Below are 18813 nucleotides of genomic sequence, written 5' to 3'. Positions count from 1 at the left end.
GCATGTTCTAATCGCTCTAATAGGATATTATGGTCGACAGTATCGAATGCTGTATAAATAAAATTGAATTGAATACAAATGATTGTGATGTCACAATCGCAGAATAATACAATAACAATGTGCTGTAATTTCTTTATGTGAAGGGTTCGAAGGATTAGGATTCAGGATTTAACCAGAGACTATAAACCTGAAATCTGTGTAGGACAGCTGATCTGGACAAATGCATTATTTATTTCCTATAAGAGATCACAAGCTGTTCCAGTTCCTGTGTTACTGAGCAGATCCACGTTTCACTCTTTTTAAATAGCACATTGCAACATTGCAACATTTAACACTTTTATTTGTTACAGATTCAGCAGAGGGACGTCACTCACGGTGTGTGCACTGCTGAGAAAAAGGCAGCTTGTTTCAGTTCGTTGCTACTGTTTGATGAAAATACCGGCGTTATTGAAGAATGATAGTTGTGGCTCACCTCTAGGCACAGGCTCTAAGTCATACAGTTTTGGCTCTGTGATAACAGTTTGAACCATCCAGTGCTGATTATGCATTCATAAACTCTTCTAGTAGCAACTTTCACAACCATAGTAGGCATACGGCATGTATGTAAAAGCAAACAGCACAGTAAATTGTGTGCCACAGACATTGCATTTCTCATTGACTCATTTATATATTCTCCTCCTGAAAGTGAAACTCTTACAAATACAGGTACCATGAGGCCAGCAGCAAAAATACTCCAAAAATACTAGTTGTGACACTGAGCCTCTTTAAAGCGAGGTAGCTTTTTACTGCTTAAAGAAGGTTTTTGGGTGCCTCAGTAAATCTTGACCTAAATGTTCCTTTAAAATTCCAACCTTATTTTTTCACAGGCCGGCCTGTGTTTATATGACCTCTGTAGAACAACAAGGTTCAAACATGTGGCGAAGTCAGATGTCAGTTTTGTGGTCCATCTTCTGCACATTGCAATTTCAACAAGGCGGATATCCAGCATCACATTGTTAAGGAGACAAGTGTAAGGTAGTTCCAATTCTCAGTGCTCCGCTCTTCTCTTTCCTAAGCCCTCATCGATTTTCCTACCCATCAGAATTTGGGTAAGAGGTTAGGAAAGATAGGAGGTGTTTTTGGAGCAATGATCAATTCCAGCTGTGCCTGGAAGCTGTCAATCAAAGAGGTCAGACATCTTCCACCCGGATCTATTTGGATGAGCTATCAGAAAATTCGCCAGCTGAGACTTACGAAGGGAGAAACAATCAATGTGTCTTTTTTTATTTCTATTTGTAAAATAAATATGCTTGTCGATTATGTAAAGTTAGCAATTTCATCATGAGTCTGCAGTGACTGATTTGCTTTTAGCCTCAGGTGGCCAGTGGACAAACTGCACTTCAGCGCTGCCTTCATTTTTCTCTATAGAGGTTTCCATGTAGTCACAAGTGTAAACAAACGTAAAAGACAAACCAGCCACTGGAATCTGAGAGCAGCGAGCTGCCACACTGTCACGTGACTCCGCCAAGTGAGAGCAAGAATGTATGATCTTAACTGATACAAATACATCTGCTATAGTCTTTATTAACCACTAATAAACCCAACTAACATGATAGTATAAACATAAACGTGGTAAATTAAACTGAGAATGTAAAATCCACCATTGATGGCTATTGATGTAGTTGCAACAGAGCTAAATCACACAGGATTTCAGGACTTGTTGGTCGCTACCACATTATTTATTATTCTTTATATGTATTTGTTAACAGGTTAGTTTTGGGGCTATTGCTGTAGTTGAGTTTGAGACTTTGTACTGGCCTGTCGTACTTGTCAGGTGTGACAAAGCAGTGTAATGAACTCACAGGGACACACGCGAGGTGAGAAGTTGAAGGCCGACCACGATGAGTTTCTGGCTCTGACTCAACCATCAACATCCGCTCACCCGCACGTTTTTATGGTGAAGGGCGTAGATATTATGCACAAGGACTGGGTGAGGGAGTGTCAGTAGAAAGATCAAACACTTTGTGGGTAGATGTGTGTATGTGTGTATCTAAGCGCAGGCCTGGCCAGCCGGTGCGAGTCACCGCCAGTAGCCATGTTTTATTCTTTTTCATGTTGCAGACATGCCTGCCACTCACTGTCAGAGTCAACCCACTCAAATAGCTTCAAAGGCTACTGTAAGCTTCACATCCACCATCAGTTGCTTCATTAGGTGAACACACACACACACACACACACAAACATGCAGTGCAACAGGGAGATCCAAAGGTTACTCTCTTCGGGTCTTTGGAAGGTCACTGTTTTTCTGGTGTATTGTGTCTGCTGGTTTATGTAAAATGTGTTAGACCTCATAGAGTCAGCTGACTTCTATTAAAATCAAACAGAGCAACATGTCAAGGTAAATAATGGTCTGTAAATAAGAACAGCAGCCAGGTGTTAGGTAGATGAATGTGCATTTAACTCCTTGTTTTAGGTTGAACATGTCAGCAAATCACTGGCTCGTTCAGCAGCAACAATACACAGAACAACTATAACATTTCAAGTGTCTTTAGGATCTCGTCTGCATTTAGCCCTCTCTGTGGTCTCTAATTTATATATAAATGACATTTGTGATGTGTCAGAAATGTTACATTTTGTTTTGTTTGCAGATGATACAAATTTTTATTGTGAAAGAATTGGCTAAAATTATGGTTATTGAAATGAAAAAAATTAAAAAATGGTTTGATGTAAATGAGTTATCGCTGAATTTGGAAAAAACAAAGTTTATGATATTCGGAAACCGTGTAAAGGAGGAAGAGATAGTATTATCTATAGAGGGAGTGATAATTGAAAGAGTGACAGAATTCAGTTTTCTGGGTGTAATGGTGGACAAGTTACCATGGAAACCTCATACTGAACGTGTTAAAAAAAGTTGGCTAAAAGTACTTATATCCTGGGTAATGTTAGATATATATTAGATTACAAGACAATGAGAATATTATATTTTTCATTGTTTCTGAGTTATTGTGTTGAAGTATGGGGGAATATGAAACCATTATATTTATTACAGAGGAGAGCGCTTCGAATGATGCATAATGTTAAATATAGAGAACACACTAATAGTTTGTTTATAAAATCGAAATTATTAAAACTAGAAGACATAGTGAAATTACAGACATTAACTATTATGTTTAGGGCAAAAAATAAAACACTACCTCTTAAGTTACAAAGTTTATTTGTATTGTGTTCAGAGAATGGGGACGGCAGAAGGAAGTTTTATTTTGAGCTCGAACCACACAAAGGCAAATGTGTCCAACAGTCACAGGCATAAGAAACTGGAGTTCTCTCAGTGATCATCTTAAGTGTTGTACAAATGTTTCTCAATTTAAAATCTGCTATAAGAATAAAATGATAAACCAATATGAAGAAGTTGAAAAGAACAGAATTTAATTGTAGAAAAATGATCCTTTTAGTTTGATATTTAGTGGTGTTGCTCATTGTTGAGTATATTGTTCTGTTTGCTTTGTTTTGTTATGTGCAGAAAATTGTCATAGTGTAATTTTGGTTGCCTACTTGTATTATCACAGATAGGGGGCAGGTGTCAATAAGAATTTATTCTTCTTCCTGCTCCTTTTCATGCATGGAAACAGTGCTACTTTAATTGAAAGGAAGGTTGTGTATGGGAAATGAATTACTGCTGTACCATGTGTGAAACAAAAAATAAATAAATAAATAAATACTAACTGCAAGGAGAAACATCTTTCTCTCTGGTAGTAAACTACACTACACTGCACTCCACTACAGTTTATATTATTGGACAAATTGTGATATAAAGCTAATCACGTGGAGTCTCAGAATAAAGATGTAGTCTGAAAGTGAGCAGAATAGGTCCCCTTTAAACTTGCATTTCATTAAAAACCTGCCAGCTGTGAATCTCTCACAGTTTCTGCCTTGTCTGCTTCTCTGTCAGATCCTGCGCATCTGTACAAGATACACTCCTGACCAGGACACCATGACCTTTTCAGATGGGCTGACCCTCAACCGGACGCAGATGCACAATGCTGGCTTCGGCCCGCTTACTGACTTGGTGTTCACTTTTGCCAACCAGCTCCTGCCCATTGAGATGGATGACACAGAAACAGGCCTCCTCAGCGCTATCTGTCTCATCTCTGGAGGTGAATAAAGGACAGAGCATCAGGCGTTTAGTGAGAATGGGAACCGTTGGTGTTGATTAGTGTTGGTACCAAAGAATGACGAGAAACTGACAACGTGTACCTCAAAAAATAAGGACACGAGGACACAAATTTTGAGCAGACCTCATCACATTTCTGTCGGTCCTCAGAGGGATTGTATGGTTACACCTGCTTGTGCTTGCTCAAAAGAAGGAATTACCCACAAATGTTATCTAAGCAATCAGATCTTGGCTGTAGTCACAACTATACTTAGATCGTTTTAGTCAAAAACCACCGCGTGGTGATCAGGGAGTGGATCCAGATGCAGGACTCAAACAGACTAGAACTCAAATCACAGCTTTATTTGCTAAATACAAATACAACTGAGCACATGAAGCGAAGTGAAACATTACAGGCTGCCAGACCAACAGGACCACACATAACATGCTGTTTGCAGCCTGATTGCATCATAGTCTAAAGACATACACTAAGCAGTTTATGGTGAAATGTTGGAGTACGTAAAGAAAATGATTCAGTCCACATTTAAACTCTGCCTGACTCGTATTCGTTCAGCACAGTTAGCCCGTATCGACTCCAGCTGAATGTAGTCTGAAAGTCAGCCACAGGTTTCTTTGAGTAAGGCAGCAACGATCAGACTGTCAAACACATGAAGGAAATTAGAGAGTAATAATGTTTCATTTACTGTATGTCCACCAAAAATCATGCTTCAGTTGTCTTAATCACTCCCACCCGCCATCAGCACTCAGATTTCATCACTGCTGGGTTTTCATTCAGAGCTCTATACGTATATACTCAACCCACAAGGTCTCGCTACATATTACAGGCTCTTGCATAACCCATGAAAGGCACAAGACACCTCTGATCGCATTTGTAATCACATATCTTGACTACAGTTTCCCCAGGTCTAGATCTGAGTGTAAACACTGCCACCTTATGACTGGTTTGTGAAGTACACATTACACCATCAGGTCATCAACATCCGTTCACATTTTTATTTACATACCACGTAATCTCATCTTGTTTGCTCGCTAATGTTTCAGGTAACTGTAAATATTTCAAATGAGTTCCATCACATTACTCAAACACACAGAACCAAACAGCAACAAAATATCAACTAAAATCACTTTTGTTCAAACTAACAAACCTATTATAGAAGGTTAAAGGTCAAAGGTTAAAGGTTCCTTGGCTGCACTGCAGGCACAGCGGTATCGTTAACTTACAGTGTCAGTAGAATACTGCACATGTTATACTTTAGTTTTTTCTCTTTAATGAATTTGCAAGAATTGCAACACAGTGAGCAAACAAACAGCCTCACTGTTATTATGGGATTTTGAGGTGGAAATGAATTTAACCTATTTTGAAATAAGGCTGTAACATGACAAGAGGTGGAACAGGTGAAGCTCTCTGAATACTTTCCAGATACACTGTATCAACCAAACAAACAACAACAACAAAATATTATTATTGTTGAGTCAAACAAGTATTTGAACCCTCAAACAGAATACGATTGAGTACTTGGTGAGGCATTTCTTGTAGTTGTTCACCAGGTTTGCACTCATCTCAGGAGCGAGGAGTCGGTGAACTCTAAATCCTTTCTTGGCTGCCACTGGGCAATTTGAAGCTTCAATGACCAACACAGATTTTCTGTAGGACTGAGGTCTACAGACTGGTTAGGCCTCTCTAGACCTGCAAATAATTATTTCCCCCGCTGTATACGAGTGGAGGTAGGTGGACGCAAGTGAGAGCAAATGCTGAGTTGTTCTCTTTTATATTAAAGGGTTTTTTAACTTTGCAATTTAAGGTACACTGAGATCATTGCTGCTATTGAAAGACAACACTGAACCCGACTGAACAGCTCTGTTTGCAATGTTTTTCTTCTAAATCAAACCAAACTTCATCACAAATAATCGCCTCAGTTTTGTCTATATCATATAAAACCAATATATGAATTTGTCCTAATTGAGCCTCAAGTCTGACGTGTTTTGTGCATCTGTCTGCGTATCAGATCGTCAGGATCTCGAGGAGCCCTCTAAAGTGGACCAGCTGCAGGAGCCACTGCTTGAAGCTCTCAAGATCTATGTGAGAAAGCGTCGGCCAAGTAAACCACACATGTTCCCCAAAACCCTGATGAAGATCACCGACCTGCGCAGTATCAGTGCTAAAGGTAGGGTGGACATTAGCGTACCGTGTGGTGATGATTGAGCTTACAATCAGCAAAGTGATGTTTTTAAAGTGCTGTGTGGTGACAGCTACAGGAAGGCATTATTAGTACCACTGTAGTTAAATAAATATCTGCTATATCCCCAAAGATCATTTATTATTAGCTGAAAATTAGCTGGAAATAAAAGTGGTTTTAAATAAAACATCATGAAAACACTTCAGGACACATAAAACTCTGAAAAGTAAAAAGAATAGAAGATTCCCCATATTACTGCTGCACATGTTTAAGGTTGAGCTGCTTTACTTTCATATAAATTTATTTGAATATGAAGTATTTGCTGAATAATGCATATGCTGTTTCATGTCCAGCCTACATCTTATGTATATTAAAATATAATAATAATAAAACAAATTCAACCTAATTAAAAGGCTTGAGCCGAAATGGTTAACGGTCCAAAGGTAGGTTATTAACTGATTGCTCACTCTCCATCTCTTCATCACTAAGGTGGTTCAGGCTTTGTTGTTGTTTTGGAGACAATGATGATTAAAGCTGGGTTGAGGTGCTGTTACACGACACAGCTTTGATAGTAGCTCTTTGGAAAGTTTTGAAATCCTTTGGTGGAAAGATATAAAGATATATACAGCTTACAGTAGGGGAAATAATTATTTGATCCCATGCTGATTTTTCTAAAAGACTGAGGTCTGGACACTGGGTAGGCCTCTCCACACCTCCAAATAATTATTTCTCCCACTGTGCAAGAGTGGAGGAATGTGCACACACGTGAAGCATCGGCTAGTCGTCTCCAGGATCACGTTGGACGTCGAAGAGGAAGCAGAGGATTGTCTAATATTGTGATGTCTTTATCTTTCAGTATAAACTGCACTGAGATGAGCTTTTGTGAATTGCTGCCCTATAAAAATAAAATTTAACTGAATTAAACATAATGATGAAATGCTGCAAATAACTATATTTTAGGAAATTGTAAACGTGTTTGTGAACATCTTTTTATTCTGCATATACACGACAAAAATAACAGATTTCTTCTATATTGGCTTTTCTTCCTGTTAAATCCAGGATCTAATTTAAAATCCTCCTCAACAATCTGGCCCCATCTTATGATGCTCGTAGTACCATAGCGTCCCAATAGAGCACTTTATTCTCTTCTGCTGGCTTACTTGTAGACCATAGGGTCTTTAAAGGAAAAGCTGATCCTTCAGTTTTCAGGCCCCTCTTCTGTGGAACAGCTCCCAGTTTGGATTCAGGAGACAGACACTATCTCTATTTTTAAGATTTAAAACTTTCTTTTGTGCTAAAGCATGTAGTTAGGGCTGATCAGGTGACCACGAGTCCTCCCTTAGTTATGCTGCAGTATGCTTATGCTTCTAGTGGCCTGCCATGATGCACTGAGTACTTCTTCACTCACCCTTTTTACTCACTATGTGTTTTTTTGTTATTTCTCCCTCCCCTCACTCCCAAATAGTCACGACAGATAGCTGCTCTGCTTCTGCTCAGGTTTTATTTTGGCCAAAGGGGAGTTTTTCCTTCCCACTGTTGCCAAGTGCTTGCTCAAAGGAATCATTTATTGGGGGTTTCTCTCTACTATTGTTGTGTCTTTATTGTACAATATAAAGTGCCTTGAGGCAACTGCTGTTGTCATTTGGCGCTGAATAAATAAAATAAAACTGAACAGGACTAAATTGAAACAGCTAACCGTCCAATTTTTTATCTTCAAGCTTTTTTCAAGCATATATACAAAACAGAGCACACACACAGGAAGGAAAATACTATCTTCTACTACAACAGGTGCTCAAAAAGCAGTGGGAAGAAGTAACACTTATGCACTCCCACCCCTCCACATGCTTCACAGAACTGTGCACCTACCCTTGTCTGCCAGAAGGATGATGATGTTGTTTTATTACTAAGTGATGTCAGTGCCTTCGTTCATCCAACAGATGCCCCCCGCACCTGTTGGATGCTGGGGGCTTTGCATTACTGAAACAGGCTGAAAATGTCACCCGTAGTTGCTCTGTTTCCACGTCTGCAATGTTCCATCCATCCACCCATCCACCACCTCCTCCAGCTTATCCGGGGGAACACCAAGGCGTTCCCAGGCCAGCCGAGAGATATAATCTCTCCAGCGTGTCCTGGGTCTGCCCCGGGGCCTCCTCCCGGTGGGACATGCCCGGAACACCTCACGCAGGAGGCGCCCAGGAGGCATCCTTGTCAGATGCCCGAACCACCTCAGCTGGCTCCTTTCGATGTGGAGGAGCAGCGGCTCTACTCTGAGCCCCTCCCGGATGGCTGAACTTCTCACCCTTAGGAGGAAGCTCATTTCCGCCGCTTGTATTCGCGATCTCGTTCTTTCGCTCACTACCCACAGCTCAGCACAGCATTGGTGAGGGTAGGGACGTAGATCGACTGTTAAATTGAGAGCTTCGCTTTTACACTCAGCTCTCTCTTCACCACGACAGACAGTCAGTGATCGGGCGTACAGCATCCGATCACTGCAGCCGAAGCAAGTCTCTGTTGGATCTGCTCCTCTTTAGATTTTAGCACATCGATGGTAAAATTTGTTTGTTTCACTCATTCATTGAGCAGCTGGTGCTGTGCCTCCTGGAGGATTTTAGTTGTAACAGCAAGGGCCAAACTGTCTTGAGCTATCAGAGTGCGTGCATGGCAGAAGAATCCACAGCCACTTCCAGGACAGCGGCGACATGTGGCGCATATGGCAGGGCATCCAGGCCATCACCAACTACAGGAAGACAACACCTGCCTGTGATGGTGACGCCTCCCTACCAGATGCGTTGAACAACTTCTATGCACGCTTTGACCCTCAGAATGATGTGTTGGTAAGGAAGTCCACCCCCCTCACAAAAACCAGGTTCTGTGTCTGACCTCTGCTGATGTGAGGAAAAATCTTCTCAGAGTTAACCCACGGAAAGTTGCTGGTCCAGATAACATCCCTGGGAGAGTGCTCAGAGAATGTGCAGACCAGCTGACAGCTGTCCTCACAGACATCTTCTGTTGTCCCAACGTGCCTCAAGGCCACCACCATCGTTCCCGTGCCAAAGTCCCCAGTGTCCTGCTTCAATGACTACTGCCCCGTTACACTCATGCCCATTATAATGAAGTCGAGACGCTCATCATGAGGCACATTAAGACCCTGCTGCCATCCCACAGGACCCACTGCAGTTCGCCTATCGCCCCAACCGATCAACTGACGACACCATCGCCACCACCTTACTTCTCGCCCTCACCCACCTGGACAATAAGGACACGTTTCTATGAATGCCATTCATAGACTTCAGTTCAGCATTCAACACAATCATTCCTCAGCACCTGATTGGAAAACTGAGCCTATTGAGCCTGAACACCTCCCTCTGCAACTGGATCCTGGACTTTCTGACGGAGAGACCTCAGACAGTCTGAATCGGCAACAGCATCTCCAACCACACTGAGCACTGGAGCCTCTCAAGGCTGTGTGCTCAGCCCACTGCGGTTCACTGTGCAGCAATGCACAGTTTGATCCACATCATCAAGTTCGCCAATGACACGACTGTGTTGGGTCTCAACAGCAAGAACGACGAGTCAGCATGCGGAGAGGACGCACAACAGACTGGTGTAGAGTCAACAACCTGTCTCTGAACGTGGACAAAACAAAAGACAGGATTGTTGACTTCATGAGAGCACGGAGAGATCACTGTCCACTTAACATCAATGGATCCTCTGTGGAGGTCGTCAAGAGCACCAAATTCCTTGGTGTCCACCTGGCAGAGAACCTCTCCTGGTCCCTCAAAACCAGCTCCATAACTAAGAAGGCCCAACAGCATCTCTACTTCCTGAGGAAGCTGAGAAAAGCCCATCTCCCACCATCCATTCTTACCACCTTCTACAGAGGGACTATTGAGAGCATCCCGAGCAGCTGCATCACTGTCTGGTATGGTAACTGCACCGTATTGGATTGCAATACCCTACAAGCCACCAGTGTTGTACACACACCCCTCAAACACACTCTTCACCCTGCTGCCTTCTGGAAAGAACTACCGGAGCATCCGGGCCCTCAATGCCAGACTGTGGAAGAGTTTCTTCCCCCAGGCCATCAGACTCCTGAACACTCAGTGACTGAACTGACACACTCATACCTTCATACACGTCACTACCAAGCACTTACCTGCAGTATCTCATACACACACACACACACCTTCAGACACCAAGTTACTTTATGCACAATACTCAGTATTTTGCACATTTCCATTGCTTGTGTCTGTATCATTCTGTTCTGTTTAGTGTTGCACTGTCTTGTCTTGTTTTCTTGCAATTTTTGAACTTCACACTCTACGTAGTCCTGTGTTTGTCCGTTATATGTCATATGTAGCACCAGGGTCTCGGAGGAACGTTGTCTCTTTTCACTCTGTGCTGTACTACTGCACATCCCTGAAATGACAATAAAGCCACTCTTTTTTTGGCCATCACAAGGGATTTTTGACTCATGCTAAAAAAGAAAAATGTTCACAAACAACCAAATTATCCATTCATCCAGTGCATCTTCAAGCTTTTTAATAGATATGTTTAGGCCTTTAAAAGGAAAAGACAAAAAGCCAGTATTGACCCCTCAGTGAGGTGAAGTAGTCCTACAGCACGTTTCCACCGCTGTGCTTGACTGTGGGGATGGTGTTCTTTGTGTATTTGTACAGCGGGTCAAGTTGATGGCAGAGAGCTTGACTTTGGTTTCATCTGACCGGAAGCCTTCTCTGAATCATTTAGATGTTCACTGTGTCCAGTGTTGGGGAATAACAGAGTACATGTACCGGCGTTACGTATTTAAAATACAAAATATGAGTAACTGTATTCCATTACAGTTTCTGTATGTCCAACAGCAGCCTTTCAACGCCTCTCTCTGTCTCTCGCTAGCAAAGTGACCCAGACAACAAAGTAAAACTAGTTTTCGGCTACGAGCCGACACAAACCCGACGTATTAGCCAGAGGTCCCTTTACTACGGTTCGGAGCCGCGGACCTGTTTTATATACGCGCGGAATAGTTTTCTATACGAGATCACTGCAAAAAGTGCAGCCTTACCTAATGTGCACCTACTGTTACTCATTTATATTAAGATTTTAACATCTAGCTGGTGTTGGTGTGGAGAGTAACCTTCAGTAATAAATCACACAGCAATAGCACATTCATGTAGTTGTAAAAAGCATGATAATATATTAAGTAATCCAAAGTATTCAAAATACGTTACAAAATACATCAGGTGTTGTTGGTGACTGTGGTTCCAACTGCCTTCAGATCATTAACAAGCTCCAACTGTGTAGTTTTGGGCTAGTCCACCACCTTTCGCCCCATGAAGTGAGATCCTGCATGGAGCTCCAGACCAACAGCATTTTGTATTTCTGCTATTTCTATTTTAATCAGGAATTGTGGGAATGGGACACTTAATACTGACATTTTTAATGTGTTGAGCTTCTGAAGTGCTGATATTTCGAAACACTGTGTCACGTGACCATGGCTAAGTAAGGTTTAGTGCACAAGCATTTACAGTTAACACTCACCTTTTCACTGAGCTTAGTGATTGTTTAGTAGCCCATTCCAACTTTGTGCAGGTTTCCCTGATTGATTGATTGATTGATTGATTGATTGATTGATTGATTGATTGATTGATTGATTGATTGATTGATTGATTGATGCCATAAGATTGGGGCATCAATCAGTCTTGGTTTCAATGGGATTATTTATTTATCAGTCAATTACATGCAAGTCAATTTATAACTTTTATGCAGCGTGACCCAGATGGGATCTGCGGGTCTTACCTGGGGTCTACTTCCTGTAGGACATGCCTGGCTAGTAGAGGCCAGGAGGCAACCACCTCAGCTGGCTCCTTTCTATGTGGAGGCTCAGCAGCTATACTCTGAACCCCCCACACGACTGAACTCCTCACACTATTAATAAGGGAGAGCCCATCCACCCATTGGAGAAAGCTAATTTCAGCTGCTTATATCAGCAATCTCATTCTTTCACCTTTAGAGAACGATAGCAGTGTTAACATGATGTTCAGGCCTGGATTAATAGATTTATGGCGTTTCCTAACATAGATGCTCTATCTGGTAGCAAATGGCTGCATAACATTTATGAAACAACAATCTACCAGCATCGGCATCAGTTACAATGTAAAACCATCAGATTAAACGACTCGTACATAACAGCAACAATCAGTCGACTACTTGTGCACATCCCTACTGCTAGTATTTTAGGTATTATATGGTTTATATTGAGAAAAGGACTATAGATGTTAAGGATTTATATTCCAGTTTCAAAACTGTTTTTCTCCTACCGTGGTCTTGCAGGAGCAGAGCGAGTCATCTCTCTAAAAATGGAGATCCCAGGTTCCATGCCACCGCTAATCCAGGAGATGCTGGAGAACTCAGAGGGCCAAGATAGCCAGAGCAGCAGCAGTACTTCAGCTGAGGTGGGGCCCAGACTCAACAGCAAGGGAAGTCGCAGCAAGGATGCTGCTACTGTGGAATCCCCTAATTCCTCAGACAACGAGGAGGGTGCTGCCACACCACCCAGAATCGAGCCCTAGGAGGCACCCGGGAAACTCTCTGGCATTACTTTGCTCAAAAACATGGGCAAGATGTACATCCCTTAAAATCTACCTAACCTGACTCCTGAGCTTGATATTCCATTTTCCGTCCATTTTGTCCCTATTTTTCTCTCCAATTTCCCCAAAATTCTTTCATTGAAAAGAATATAACACAGAGGTCTCAAAGGATCCCTGCTTTGTGTACATTTCTGAATCGAGCTCTTATTTGACATGCCTCTGGGACTGTGACAGGAAGGGCATCGCTCTCACAAACCAGCAGAGATAATACTCCTCAGGTCTCCTGTGTAAATTCGTATCTGCATGACGGGAGTTTGATAAGTGTTTTCTCTGGTTCGCTCGGTCTTTCTCTGTCATCTGTTTTCTTCTCTTGTATCGTTGTCACATATGCATTGTACATATCATTGAATGGTTAGGTCTCTGTTTCTAAGATGAATTTTGTGGTGCTTTATTCATTGTCTCTGAGGTGACACATCGAGGATTAAAGCGGGGCTCATTTTAAGTCCTTCAAAAGGTTATCTAGAAGGTTACAGCATATAGACATCATGGAAGTCTAATATTTTATATTTCTTATTATATTTAAAACGTTTTATCTTTTATAACCGTTTTGGGTTCACATTTCTCTGTGAATAAGTGTACATCCAGACGTCGAGTTTGTTCGTTTGTTTCCTCGAAGGAGGAAAGCACAAGAGCAGAAGCCTGGAGATACACGCTGATCAGATCGGTCATGTCTGTTCTGCTTCAACCTTCCAGGTAAACTGCTGAGACCTAATGTAGAAGGTTAGATTGAGAATGCACCAGTCTATGAAATCAACTCATTTTGTGGCTCTTGTCAGAACTGATTGGGGAAATTAGGCTGATGACAGATACCAGAGGTTTGATCACATAAGATCCTTTTCCCTGTTACAGTATACTTCAGGTTTACCAAGATTCTCTTTTATTGTTTGCACTTTGGAACTGGGAGAGAATAACTGGAAAACGTGGAAAAAGATTCCATGTGTTCTCGCCATCTGTTTCCACAGTGTCAGATTAGCCTTCTGTGTAGAACAGAGAGGTAGTTCCTGGCTTTAACTGAGTCTATGGCTGCAGTTCCACCTCAGATACTTCAACAAGATACCAGGAACATTTGAAGAAAGTCAGTCCGGGCAGAATCTATCACAGATTATTTTATTTTGGTGTTAACTTGTACTCACTGATGAAATCTGAGAATACAAAGAATTACTGTCATTAAGTTATGCTTTAAATAACTAGCTTTGTTGCTAACTTTATTTGGAGCTAAAGCTGAAAGTTAGCACAGTCGAAATGTTGGCAGTGACCTTTCATTGCATAGGAAAGCTACACAAACTACTTGCTTAACTGGACTTTAGTTGTGGATGATAATGTTACTTCTAATTTTAATGTAATTCCTGCGTCTGACCACTTATTTTAAGTCAGGTGTTAGCAGGTAACTTGGTGATTGAAATAGGATAGAATACCTACTTTATTGTCATAAAATAAGCTAATAAGAACCACAGTGCAAAAACAAGCTAATAAGACTTCCAATGTCTCTTGCCAGTCCCTGTTTTCCCAGCAAGCTGTGCTAACATTTGTGCTTAACCCTCCTGTTTGATTCCAGCCTACATTAGCTTAGCAGCGATGAATGATTGAATGTCAGCCTAATCAGTGACTCCAGTGCTAGCAACATGTACTGCCAAGTGCGCGTGCATCTATTATGGCCTTATGAGAAGAGCTCCATAACCTCTTTTTCTGTCCCTTGCTTGAATCAGTGACACACGGGGGTAATGCTATACACACGACAACTGTACACTAATGTAAAAAGCACACAGTGGGGTGAATTGTGGAAAGACCCCAAACACTGACCGAGCTCTTTACATTGATAGACTTTCATCCCTCTTAAGTCAGCAGAGTAAAGACAATTGATCCAATGTTAATCTCACTGACTGTGAACATAAACATGGTGAAGCTTTGATGAGTAGCTGTAACTATATAACTAAACAAAATGACAATTAAATGGCCTGTATTTGTACAGCGCTTTACTAGTCCCTAAGGACCCCAAAGCACTTTACACATCCACACATTCACACACTGGTGATGGCAGCTACATTGTAGCCATAGCCACCCTGGGGCGCACTGACAGAGGCGAGGCTGCCGGACACTGGCGCCACTGGGCCCTCTGACCACCACCAGTAGGCAACGGGTGTCTTGCCCAAGGACACAACGACCGAGACTGTCGGAGCCGGGGCTCAAACCGGCAACCTTCCGGTTACAAGACGAACTCCCAACTCTTGAGCCACGATCGCCCCACAAACACAAACACAGCACAATGTTCAACTTTAAAACAATTAAGTACAAAAAGTATATAACAATTTTTTAAAGAAAAAGATGTGTTTCTTCATTTCAAAGAGGATGCAGTAAAGATGGAAAGACATTTTTGTTTTAGTTTCAGCAGTAAATACAGTTTACAGGCAGAGTTTTGTGCTAGCAGGCAAAATTCATGCAGAAAATCAAGTTTCAGGTTTGATTTAAACAACTCTGCATTGATCATTTTGAAACCAGATTTTACATCTAGACTGTAATTAAATATTATTATTATTAATAATAATAAATTATTTCAAGTCAAACAGGTTTAAATAAAGCTTTAAGTTTGCATTGAGCTGAGCAGTTAATTTGTCACATTCTGAATAAAAGCACGCAGAGCTTCACAGTTCTTGCTTTGACACGTGACATGAAGTTTTTCCTGATCAGCGCACAGACGCTGCACACACTGCATCTTATCTAACATGGGTTCGATAACGTGGAACCTTTGGGGCTAACTTTTCAGTTTGGGGCAATAGCAGTTTCTGCTTTCTTGTTGATAGCAAAGTGAGAGCAGCAATACCATCCTTGTGTCTTTTCGTTAATGAAACTAGAGCCTTAAGTACAACAACTGAGTTTACCATGAAGACAGAAGTGTGTCTTACAACAAACCTCATTCATTATAACATTAAATTTGCCTTCTTTAGACAGACTGAATCTTGAGAGACACCAGTTAGTTCATTATAGCCGGGCTCCTTTCACACAGCATGGACTGAGTGCCGCCTGTTTCAGTTGGAAACATTATTCGAGCAGCAAGTGTAAGAATTCTATAAAAAGTATAACAGTCATAACAAATAAGACATTAAAATGATTACACTGTGAAAATGATGGTAAATGTGTTCAGTACAGGTTACTCAGTCTGTTCAAGTCTCATACGATTCTGCAGTCCAGTGAAGAAGACCTGCAGTCACATGATTTGTCAGACGATACGTGGACAGCTCTCTGTCATCTGTTTTCTATTACATTGAGACAAAAATGAAAATAATAGTTCTTCATTTTCTGTATTACCAACTGAATTCTTGATTCTTTTGGTAAAGTGACTCAAAGGTATGAAAGTGTAGCACAGCAGGTTACACTGTGAAAGTGTGTGATAGCTATGCTGGTCCACAGAGCAACATTTATCTTGTATTCATAATCAATACTGTCAGATTGTAACATTCTTGTGTTTGGAGGAGCAAACTTTGGTAGTTCGTGTCCCTGCTGTCAGCACGCCAACTCATTCCAGGTGCAGTTTGAAGCATGAATCCTTTTTCATGTCACTCCATCCTGTGAAATTACATTTCAAATGCATAGCACATGAAACATGCTTAAAATGGTGTGTGTGTGTGTGTGTGTGTGTGTAATGACAGATTACTACGCGAGCAAACACAAAACAAAGTCCCCAAAAAACACTCACACAAGGCTAAAGTGATGTCCACTGTGGGCGAGTACAGCTGTTGCATGCGTTGTCATTGCTCTTATTGAAGCGTCAGCTGACAATGACATTTAAAAAGATCAACTCAACATCAGCTGTCATGTGTTTTTGGTACTGCACAACAAAAGGACTCAAAATCACTCCCTATTGTACATTTTACACTCCCACAGTTTATTGAAGGCTCACATTAAAATAATGAATTCTCAGTGGACTGATTAGGATTAGGTGAACTGTGACGCCACACTCTCGCTCAGCATACATGGATGACATTTGTCCCAAAAAAAGGCTCCAAAGTTCAGAACAGGTTTCCACGTGTGGAACATGTGGCAGCACATCTGGAACTCTTAATGTGTGACTTTGATCGGAAACAGAAAGAGCAGCACTTAAGGGGACAGGTTCTAAAAATCTAGATTCTATCACTGCAAATACATATCATACCTGAGCTGTTTAATTTTTTGTTTGTGTGCTTGGATGTGAGTGACGTGTTGGCGTCTGACAGAAGAATGATGTGCAGTATTAGGGAATTTTATCTTAATGTAACATAGGACTTGTTCTCCTGTGGTTCTCTCTCTGACGTGCTCTCCTGGTGAGAGACTTTTTTTATTTTGACATGAAAAGTCCTCACAGCTGAAGAATGTCCACATCCTGTCCCGAAGCATCGACGAGCCCTCGGGCTCCTGGATGCAGCAGGGACTGTTCTCTGTTCCTTTTAGGAAAGAACCTCACCGTGCTGAATTACTTATTAGTCTCCACTGAATGTCGTACCGATGTAACTGTACTCTACTATCTAGCTCACTGCAGAGATGTTATATAAATGGTGTGTGCTTTGCATTCCAGTCGGCAGCTCTGTGGAAACGACGCTCTGTGTTTGTGCTTGGAAACGTAAACTCCCACTGAGACAGGAGGAAAATGCAACACGCGTGTCATTTAGGACAAATGGGACAAATGCCAACCGAGTCACCTCAACTCTCGATGTTTGATGTCTGTTTGTGTTCATGTCAAACAGCAGAGCTCCATCTGCCATTCCTCAGCCAGGGAGCCAGCTAGCTGTCATCAATCAATCGAATCAATCATCTGACAGCTACTTGGTTCACAGGTGAGGTACGAACTTGAGTTCGACTGATATGGGAAGACTAATCAGCACTGGCCAGTATTCTGTACCAACAATCAGTTCAAGTTCAAACGGACCTTTACAGACACTCAACGATGATCTGTCCCCTGCTAGGAAGTTAACCCTGTACATACTCCAGGTCACTGGTGACGTAGTGAGGCTTAGGGGTGGGATCTCTCTCTGTGTGCTTAATTTCATCTAATTTATTTATTTTAACTTATTGTTTTTTGTTTCCTCTTTGACTTTATTTGGAAGATAGGTTTCTGAAAATGTACTTGGTTTGCATGAGGTTAGAATACAATCCAACCTGTACACTGACCATGAGAGGGCCACTGGTGATCTGATAGATCACGATTGGTTACAGTCACGAGGAGCTGATTTACAGATGTACAGAGTACATTTACAGATTTACTTTCTTGTTGTGAATAAAACCCAGACAGAAGTCTAAAAACTCCACGAGTGCCCGAGTATCAGTCTAACCCAAGATGAAGCTAATCAGGAGCCAGAAATCATGACTGTGAACTTCACCATCAGCCATATAACAGTAGGTCTGTCGTTTGTCTGCCAGGAACACCTCCAGGACAGACGAGTTCACCACCTTTTCCATCAGAAAATAGACGATATGCAGTCGTGTATATTTGTGTTAATATGAGACGATATGCTCACAGTTTACTGTGGGATGTGTTGTACATTTATCCAGCCTGTGCTGCAGGCTGAAGGCGACCATGGAAAGTTTTGAGATTTAAGCTTTGATTGGTTTCCATCTCCCATCGTAAATATTGTCTTTGTACATTAACATATACTTTTTATGTTCATATACTGTTTAACTTTACCATGAACTGTCCTGGCAAAGTAATAAAATATATTTATTTTAAACACTGGTGTGTGCGGATGCTTGAAGGACGAAGATGAAGCAAGCCTCGTATTACTAATTTAAAACATTATTTAATACTTTTCCCGTTCTGAGTCCCTCTCATTGTTGTATAAACCAGTCCACACTGAACTGTGTGCACTGGAGA

General features: G+C 41.5%; 1 protein-coding gene across 2 annotated transcripts in view; it reads left to right on the top strand.

Moving 5' to 3' along the window:
* Positions 1-14998, top strand: part of LOC102303274 (retinoic acid receptor beta) — a 233951-nt gene extending 218953 nt beyond the window's left edge. For both annotated transcript variants that reach the window (XM_042226584.1, XM_005937488.3), the window contains 3 exons: positions 3929-4133; positions 6157-6315; positions 12658-14998. In XM_042226584.1, the coding sequence (XP_042082518.1) occupies positions 3929-4133; positions 6157-6315; positions 12658-12896 (603 nt within the window). In that variant the 3' untranslated portion in view covers positions 12897-14998. The remainder of the gene's footprint in view (positions 1-3928; positions 4134-6156; positions 6316-12657) is intronic.
* The last annotated feature ends 3815 nt before the right edge of the window (positions 14999-18813 follow it).

Source organism: Haplochromis burtoni, unplaced genomic scaffold (assembly GCF_018398535.1).
Source record: "Haplochromis burtoni strain Fernald_Lab_line unplaced genomic scaffold, NCSU_Asbu1 Contig_218, whole genome shotgun sequence".
Lineage (NCBI taxonomy): Eukaryota > Metazoa > Chordata > Actinopteri > Cichliformes > Cichlidae > Haplochromis > Haplochromis burtoni.
The sequence above is the reverse complement of the archived record's forward strand: the minus strand, read 5'-3'. Positions and strand labels throughout refer to the sequence as shown.